The sequence below is a fragment of the Odontesthes bonariensis genome, chromosome 13 (assembly GCF_027942865.1).
Source record: "Odontesthes bonariensis isolate fOdoBon6 chromosome 13, fOdoBon6.hap1, whole genome shotgun sequence".
In the NCBI taxonomy this organism is placed as follows: Eukaryota; Metazoa; Chordata; class Actinopteri; order Atheriniformes; family Atherinopsidae; genus Odontesthes; species Odontesthes bonariensis.
In genome coordinates this window covers 11,010,566-11,020,397 of record NC_134518.1, presented here as the reverse complement: position 1 = coordinate 11,020,397, position 9,832 = coordinate 11,010,566, and the positions used below count along the sequence as shown (strand labels likewise).

The 9,832-nt window shown below is 43.9% G+C and overlaps 1 protein-coding gene across 3 annotated transcripts in view; it reads left to right on the top strand.

Moving 5' to 3' along the window:
- Positions 1–2,749: 2,749 nt before the first annotated feature.
- nrg2b (neuregulin 2b) overlaps positions 2,750–9,832 on the top strand; it is a 57,091-nt gene continuing 50,008 nt past the window's right edge. For all 3 annotated transcript variants that reach the window (XM_075480934.1, XM_075480935.1, XM_075480933.1), the window contains exon 1: positions 2,750–4,290. In XM_075480934.1, the coding sequence (XP_075337049.1) occupies positions 3,879–4,290 (412 nt within the window). In that variant the 5' untranslated portion in view covers positions 2,750–3,878. The remainder of the gene's footprint in view (positions 4,291–9,832) is intronic.

The window sequence follows — 9,832 nt, the reverse complement described above, 5'->3', positions numbered from 1 at the left end:
GAGAGAGGGAAGGGGAGGTGGGGTGTAAAAGATTTCTGAATGAGCAGCAGAAATGGCTGTGTGGGAGTCTGCAGACCGGAGCTGATAAATCAGATTTTCTTTTGTGACACCGATTCTCAGTGGTAGTAGCGTTCGGGTTAATCAGAGTTAAGTGTGATACCCTGGACTCCCAGTCAGGAATCGGAAAACTGCAGTTGACATGAACTTGTGTAAATCTAAAAGATTTTTTGACCAAGGCAAAATAAAGAATAAATACGGTGTAATATCAAATTAAACCCTTTTTTTAATCCTGTATTAGAATTGAACATCATGTAATGTTTTCTAAATCTCTTTAGTTCGCGTAGAAGTCATTTGCAGCTTTTTGATACAGATAATCAATCTGTTCAGTAAGTGCTGAACATAAGTTGGTTATCTTTTTAAATGTAATTTTTTCAAATTGAATAATATTTTGGAAAAACAGTATTCTTGAACACCTGAGCGCTTGGATTTTGTCATTATTATCTGAGATTTTATTGACAGAACAGTTAGCTCATTACTAAAGTTTGATGAGACTGTCTGCAGTTCCATAAGCTGTGGAGTAATACTCTTGCTGAGAGGGAGGCACTTCATGCTGTCTACAGTTATTTGTAGATCTGCCTTTGAAAGGAATATACAGCTAATCTTTCAGCAGGCTGGGCTCACTATAAATTCAGCAATATCATATTATGACAAAGTGCACACTCTAGCCTAAAATCATGCACAGAAAATGAAATGATTTTACTGAGTAGAGGAGAGGGGCATCCCTCTCTGCCCGCTACCCACCATTCAAGAAGTTGTCTTCCCTTTATTTACGCAACCACTCATACATTCATTAGAGCGCCAATTCACATATCTCACACAAAATTTAAGAGTTTTCAAATTGGCCTTGATACTAATTTAATATTTAAATGGAAAGGGAGTAATAAACAATTCCTGCTAACTGGTGTGACCCTCATGCTCTACCTGAGGGATTTATCAGAGGGGGGGTGCATACCGTGATCATTTTTCTTAAGTTATCTCATGGAATATTTTTGTACACTTCTGGACGAAACACTTCTATTCCCATTTGTCAACATCATTAGTACTCAAATAAAATTCCACCTGTTTTTATGCTGACTGTTTGCTGTCCGTGGTCCTGCGGCGCTCCAGCTATCCGTTCACATCACGATCAGAATGACTTGACTTATTGTAGACCATTTTTAAGACCACCTCTCCATCCTCAGTTAACCTGGGACTGATGGACTTTTATCAGATATCAGCAAGTCAGACCAAAGTTTTAAAGGCAAGGTAACAGGACGAACCACAGGCCGAAGGTGTGAGTATCTCTGGGCTGGGAAGGCAATTCCATTAATGTGGAACAATGGACATTTAGTGACTAAGCAAATATAAAAACTACACATTTGAAGGGATAGCACCACCAGACCTCAAACTGCATTTACTTCCTTGTTTAAAGATGTTTACTCCCATCTTTAGTTAATATTAATAAAAAGGGTGCATTCAGTGGGAAGACAGGCATTCACTGCAGTAAACTTATGGAACTTTATGGTTCCATGCACAGTTGAGTCGAGCTATGGTTACAGCTGGACTTGGTTATTCAATTGGACCACCATCCATGTAACTTCTTACATGCACAGAAGTAGAATGGTTATAGACTGAAGTATGTCAGACAGCACGACACTGTGGGCTGTGTGAGAACATGTACATCACAGTCTGCCGCTTCTAATCTCCTCTTTGGGAGATGATCTTTCATGTAAGTATAGCCAAGTCATTGTACATATGTGCAACAGTCTGGGAATATTTTAAGTGACTGTGAGTTGATGCATAGTCTTAAAAGGCTGATTTTCAATCACATATTCTGATGCTGTCTGACAATAAAAAAGAAGGGGGAAAAACACATGATGTAATTGAGAGCAGATTTTCTTGGCAGTTTGGCTGTATCATTTCGCACTCATGCTTTACTTTTTTTGACAAAAAGATGGAGCTTTGGCGCATGCACAGAGCACCAAGGCCCATTTTGTTCATTTTGATCTGACAGGCATGTTCACATGCATTTTAAAAGTCCGGCTTTGTTTGGAGTAACTTGCTCTTACTGATGCCATGTAAACGTGTGTGTGACTGTGGCCTTGAGCTCATATGAAGTGGAATGTGATTGGCCTTTTGGGGCAGAGCGCTAAACAAGCTGATCAGCACCATGGACAGAGGCTACACCCTGATCTGACCTTTCTGTTGGGACCAAGATGCATCCCGATGAAATCTCTCCCACAACTTCATACAAAAATAATGTTTCCCCTTTTTTTTTTTTTTACCCTTTATGACTTCCTTAAAATGGACACTCACAAGCTTTTTGTCACCTAACAAGGGTGCGCGCGCGTGCGTGCGAGGGGTATCTTATGAATGGTTTGGTTGATGCTGAGGTGAAGATGAATGGCTGGGACAGAGGGGATGTGCTTACTCGTGATCAATTTAAAAAGACCGAAAATCTGAAAGGATGGGTCTCATTTTATCCAAACAAAAAAGGTGGTTTCATTTTCTGTAGCCCAGCAGGATTTGAAACACGTTTGGTCCTTAATACCCGCAGTTTGTGGTAACTGTTGCTACCACGTGTTGCTGTAGACTCCTGAAGGAGCGCAGTATCCCAAGGCAATAGGAGTGAACTGCAGTGACTCGCGTGTTAGTGTGGGGGATATCAGGTTTTGGGTGTGCTCAGCTGGAGCGTGCAGTGAGCGGATATTTGTCCGAGGGTATTTAAAGCTCAAGTCTCGCATCGCCACGCTGAGGCATCCATTGAGATAATTTCGCAGCGTTAGTCATCGCAACAACTATCCGCAGTGTGTGTAGCCTCTCTGGCACCTTTAGCACTGGAGATCCACAGCGGGCGCCGTGCAGGGCTTGGCTGCAGACACACTGTGCTGTGTGTCTGTGCACTGCGTGCGTGATTTCTCTTCCACCCACCTGCAGAGGTTTTACACAGACCGGCATGATCACATGCCGTTTTGTCCGTGACGGTGGGCCGGTCGGTGCCTGGGTCATTAGGGTGTTTGCGCAGGACGTGGCGAGCCGACGCCAGTGACCGGGCAGGTGATGTTTGCTCACGTAAGCCGCTCGCATTTGATGAGGGGCGCAGGGGACGCGGCTGGAGGGTGCGCGCTACTGTTGCAACGCCTCACCGGATAACCGCTGCTATCTCATCCTGTTCGTTTGTACCTCCTAGGTTTTTTGTTCTCATTTCTCTTGTTTTGTTTTGCTCACCGAACAAGTGATTTGCAAGAGTTGGACTCTTGACTACAGCAAAAGTAGGATAAAGGACCAGTCATTGTGCGTGTGCGTGGAGTGCGTATCATTTCTTGTGATTCCCGCTGTACGCGCAGAGCGCTTTTTTCCTTCCAGAGAGGCAATGCGCCCACCCAGGCGATGCTAGCCTATTAGCTGAGGAGAGAGAGAGAGAGAGAGAGAGCGAGAGAGAGAGAGAGAGAGAGAGAGAGAGAGAGAGAGAGAGAGAAAAAGAAAAAGAGGGAGAGGTTTCAGCCCTGGATTCGAGAGGAGGCTAATTTACGAGTCTTGTTTTGCCTTTCAGGAAAAGGGGAGATAAGAGGGGGAGGGCGGTTGGTGAAGGAGAATGCAGCAATCACATTTTTAAGCATGCAGAAGCGGGCCGTTTCCGGTTCCTAGGCTGGTGTGTCCCCCCCATCCGACGCCAGCAGCCGTATGGGGAAAGCAGCGGCAGACACAGATGGCATGGACACTTCCACAACGTCTGCCGCTCTGCCCTGCCTGCTCTGCCGGAGCCCGTTCGCCGCCGTCTCTCTCTTCCAGCTCGCTCCGCCGCCCAGCAGCACTGCAGCACAGCACAGGCTGACGGCATGAGGCTTGATCCAGTGCATTTCTCCATGCTGGTCATCGGGGTCTCCTTCGCCTGCTACGCCCCGAGTCTCAACTCCCTCCAGGACCAGGCGTACAGATCAGCCGTGGTCATCGAGGGCGAGGTGCGCTCCTCCCCGGAGAACGTCTCCTCCCGGGAGCCCTACAGTGTGAATGTCAAAGTGCTGGATGTGTGGCCCGTCAACAGCGGCGGCCTCGAGAGGGAGCAGCTCGTGACCGTCGGGGACTTCGGTTCAGAGGCCCCTTGCACCACGGTGGAGAAGGACCATAGATATATCTTTTTCATGGACCCGACCGCAGAGCCCTTGGTGTTCAAGGCTTCGTACGCCCCTGTGGACGCCAGCGAGCCGGAGCTGAAGAAGGATGTGGAGAGAGTGCTCTGCGAGGACTGCGGTAAGTTTAAGGCTTTTCCGTTGTTGCTGCCATACACCCACAGCACACTGTAAGGGCCACTGGAGCTGCCATGGTGATGTAAGGAGACATCTACCACTCTCTGGGTGCGCGTGCATGCGTCTAGTCTATACAGTGTATCAGTGTGGACACATTTATGCGTGTGCCTGAGCCCACTGACAGTTTAACATAACCCGGTCACCCATATTGAAATGAGAAGTGTGAGTTAAACCAAAGGTAACCTGAGGGTTTCAGCAGCCGGCTCGGGTCTTCCTGTGGTGGTGATAAGTGGGCACAGAAAACTTGTGTAACCTGGATTCCGGCAAGATCTGCATCATCACACTGAAGTAGCCTATGTGGAGTCTGAAGGTGGGACGCAGGGGCAAAATCAAAGGCAGCAACTCCTGTGTGCGTGCACGTGTGTGAAAGTAAGAAAGGCCGAGCATGTGACTTGAATCAGGGACAGAAACATTAACCTCTTTTCCAAACTTTGTATTGTTGCCTCTGTCAGGTGTCATATTGGTTTGAGTTTTCAGACAGAAACCGCAGCAAGATCTTGAAAAGTGGCATTCTAAACTGCAGCGATAGTATATGTGGGTGGTGGTAACTTTTCAACTCTCTAAAGTTGTTGCTTGTTTCTACCATCTATATCTAAAATATGTGCAACCTTTGTCAGAATATAATTGAAACTGTAAGGAGTAACTGTGCAATTTTCTTTCCCCCAGATATCTTCCAGAATCAGGGTCTGCTAATTTAAATGACACACAAATGACCCATACAGTGAGATTTATGTATAATAAGTACTCCACTATTTACAAAGACTTTTTCAGTCAAAGACGGCAGTGACTTTTCTGCAATTGTGTATTTTCAACACTGAAATGCTACATCAGATTTGACAAGTTGTACACTAACTGCAACGTGAAGCATCCACTACTGTGTTAGAGCGTCTGCTTCTGCTGTAATAAGCCACACCAGAGAAGCAAATGCACAGGAGGTACCAGTACCCCCCTACACCCCCCACATCCCACCTGCAACAGAGGTTTTAACTGTACACTTGTCACACATTTCAACCAGGAGCACCAGTGTAAATCCTGCAAGATGTTTTTCTTCTTACATGACTATGAGGATGAAAACATTTCACTTTATCTGATGATAAAAAATGAATGCGCATTCGCTATATTCGGCTACAGAATAAGCTGTCCATAAATAGTAAATCCTCAGAGGAACTCACTCAGATGTCTCAACAAAGGGTTCACCCAGTGTTTGAGATGACAGTGCGATGTTCTATTTTTACCTCCATCATTAATTTATGACAGTGCTGTTGCAATCAGTCTAAACACATTTTTAAAGCAGGCATAAGGTCAGGAGAGGAGAGACAAAGGTAAGGGCTGAATCGTACTCTCATGCACGCACACACAAAGTCATGTTTCCATCACTCTGGCAGACATTACACACACTTGCATTCATATCATGGAGATGTGCCATAACCATAAGCACTGCTTATGTGTTACTTTTTGCAGCGCGTTTGATAGTCTTCACAACACTCCTGTGTAAATAAGTGTATGTTTTCCACAACAGGAGTATTAGTGGTACACACATATAAACACACTAAGAGTTAGAGATGCAGGGAGAAACACAAACTACTTAGACACTTGCAGAAAGACTGTTGTTACTGTACAGATTCACTGTGGCAACTAGCGTCTGAATTTCCACAGCAGCAGGCATTGTTACATTCTTTCATCATTTCTCCGTCTTTTCTTGGATCGATTGGATTAGAAAATGCTATTAAATGAAGTTACAATCACTACAATCTTCAGCAAATAATGTAAATGTAATGTAAGATGGAAGTGCATTAGTTGCAACTGATAAATCGCTTGTAAGGGGTGTGTCAGCATACACCCTCTCTGAGCTGAACCAATCAAAAGCGAGCTTAAACACAGTCAGCCAATCACATTGAAACTGTAACAACACCCACTTCTGTGTACACCCAGTTTTTTTTTTGCCAGTGTGATCATATTCCAGCTGTGCCTTTTGCCCCAATCACCAATACTGATTTGTTTTTCAGTGGTACTGTATAGAAATCTGACTTTAGGTTGTGCCAAGCTTTAAAGATCAAATCAAAGATGAGATCTCAAAGGCAAGTTTATACAATTACAGTGTATTTTCTTTCTTTTGACATGAACTCAATACCGCTTTACTTCAGTTCTAACAACAACAAAACCGAATGAAAACAGAAGAGTTGCTACATTGTGAGCTGTTTGTCCAACAGATTTGCTGTTTTTGATATTTCTGGGTGACAAAGACAAAGGTATAAATGCTAAGTCAATATTGATCTCGGGCAATTGATCTCAAATTTTTATCTCAAGGCTTCTTTCTGTATTTGCGCCAGTAAATGTTGGAATCACTAACTCCTTGCAATGAGAGACGGTAAATCTCTTTGCACCATAAAAGATAGCAGAACCACCCTCGAAAAGCACAAGCAGTCTTGATTAATTGGCAAAAGTGGCCAGATTCTCTCTTTGTGTTTGGTATTGAGTCTGTCATAACTACTGCAATATGCTCCTCTGTTTCCCCATCCAACGCACACCCCCGACTGAGACGCAGAGGCTCAACTACGTGAAGGACACTGAAAATTGCAGATAATCTCACAAGCCTGTGTCTGAAAAAAAGTGGGGATGCCGTGTAAAATAAAATGTTTCTCAAAGTGCAATAACAACAGTTTGAGGACTCCTTTAGGTACATGATATCTTGAAAATCTGTGCGGTATCTGAAGAAATCTCTGTATGTGAGGGGCGGGATGGAAAACCATGATTAGGAGGCTGCCATCCTCAGACCTGAACTGTTGAGTAGCTTCGCTCCTTTATAAAGCAAAAAAAAATCGCAGCACTTGTCCCTCTTACATGAACGGAGTGTTGTCAAAGACGTGATGCAACACTGTGTTGAACGGTGGTAAACAGTAAATTCAAAATGAGATCATAAAACAAGAATATTTCAAAGTTTTAACATTTGAAACGTTGTCTTTGAACTATCTTCGGTGAACTGATTCGGTAAATCACTGTTACGTTTTTTAGTTACATTTTACTTCGTGTCCCAACTTCTTACTTTGGAAGGTGAGCTTTTATAAACTGTTCTCCATTTCTTTTCTTCCCACATCTCTCCCTGGTTTTACTCGGTGTAAATAACTTAGTTGTGAGGACTGCACTCACTCCCTGTTTAAAAGTACAAAACCAATCCTGTCTGCCATCCTGAGCAGGCTGCAGCTTAATGTAGGTCCTCTCTGATCATCGCTGTTGGCGTGCCTTTTTTTAGATGCATTGAGAGTTTCTTCCTAAAATAGCTTTATCTGATGCCCAAGCATGCTCCTGTCACTGATGCTGTATCTAACGCTGCATGCATCGTGCTCTCACTCTCCTCGCCCTCCCGCCTCCCGACGCTCTCCTCCTGCTGTTGCTGACTGGAGCTGGAGTGTGTGTTCAGCTTATGCCGGGCCTTCTGTCAGTCATGCAACGTGGAGAGGAGGAACGGAGGGATCAGAGTCGGAGAGAGCTTTGGCTTTGAAGCCACAGAGAGATGCTGCATTAACTTTTAGTAGTAGGCAGGGCCATCAAAAGTGAGAACACAGAGTTTAGGGATAATTTTGCTGTACCTGGAATCTCCCAAAATACATTTTCTGGTATGCTCCAAAATACTGTTGTTCCAACTTGTGCATTTTTATAAATGTACTATCAACCGTGTGGTTTTAAGAGAGATTATACTGTATGTTAGAGCACTGATTGAGATTGTGAATTATTGTCATCACAGTGAGCTTATTATGTTTCCTGCCAGTGCAGGTTGTTAACTGATGTTTTGATGCATGTAATGCCTGCTAAAACCAAAAATGCTTATAATTCTGTTCATGTCCGTTTTAAACACGAACGTTGGTGAGCATTAACATTACAACCACTTGCCAAATCTTTGGTAGGTCCTTTCTATGCTGCCTAAAGAGCTCTGTCAAGTTAGTTCTCAAAGAGAACATCTGAGGGTGTCCTGGGGTGTCTGGTAACGGGATCTTAACAGCAGATCTTTATGGTCCTGTGGGTTGTGTGGTGGCAAGAGTCAAAGTAATATCCATGTGAATATCAGGAAGTTTTCACATCAGAACATTTCACTGTGACAAGAAGATCGTCGTTTATTCACTTTACCTGTCAGTGGTTTTTAATGTTGTTGCTGATCGAAGTAGACTCTGTAGTTGATATTAGTTCCCAGTTTTTATTTGCTGATCTAGGCTGTTGCAAGTGCAGCTCTGAGGCACACACTACACACCAAGTTCAACACAGCCAGGCTTTCATTTTTATTAGCTGGCATGACCAAACATTATTGATGCTTTTTTTTTTCTAGTGTAACTGAACACCATTGACCAGTGATACCACTTTTAGATGCTTCCAACAGGTTTGCATGTTACAGGTATTCCCTCAAATCTACATCATTCATAGCAGATGTTGTCAGGGAAGCACTTTTTATGGCCAATTGAATTTGAAACTCCTCTAACCTCCTCCAGAACAAGCTAGAGGTTACCATAGTAATCTTCATGACATTGCAAACTCTGGCTTTAGGCTCCACATAGATTAGCATTAATCTCTCCTCATAGTACACCCCTTTGGCCTTAACTCACAAGCATGAGATTTGTATTGATCTTCGGGGTCTCGCTCTTGGAAAGACAGTGAATGTTTCCCCAAATATTGAACTAGCCCCATAAAATTACCAGCCATTGACGTATGTGGGGGACCTTTACTGTTATTAAATGATTCTAATTATTTGATGCTAAAATGGATTGCACGTGTGAATGTGTGCAGAATCTATGTATGTACAGAAGTACGTGTTGTCTGCGTTTAAGACTCGCATAGTTGTTTTACTTCAGCACCGTATGAAAGGCGGACTGATTTTCCTGTGTTGAAATCCACTGCTGTCTCACAGCTCAGGTTCACATCAGTGTGTGCAGCAGCTGGAGGGCAGAACCACTGTGACATTGATCTCCAAATCCCAGAATTAGGAGCTTTTTGCTTTGGGGCGGCATGTCAAAACAATCCTTGCAACAGGAAACAAATCCAAGGCCACATCCTTGATCAAGCCTTACAGCCTTCCCACTGAATTAAAACTTTCATCACGACTCTCTTTGGTTCTTCCAGATTGAAGTCTTTTTTTAGCCAGTGATGTGTTTGTGGAGAAGCTGATTCGTAGATGAGTGTGTGTGATCGTGGGCACGATACTGCATGAATTGCTTAATTAAGAAGGATTTCAGTTAAAGCTGAAACTCAGGCTTATCTACATACTGTATACTGGTGTGAATGTGCATCCTGGGAGACTCACTCGTTGAATCAGTGACTTGACAAGTCTGTGTGTGTGTGTGTGTGTGTGTGTGTGTGTGTGTGTGTGTGTGTGTGTGGCCTCTCACTTGTCTGTCTCATCCTTTTTTCGCCTCTTTGTTGCGTTATCTGTGTCTATTTCAGACACCCTGCGTGTGTCGCTTTCTCTTCTATTTCCCTCTCCTTCTGTCTCCCTCCTGTCC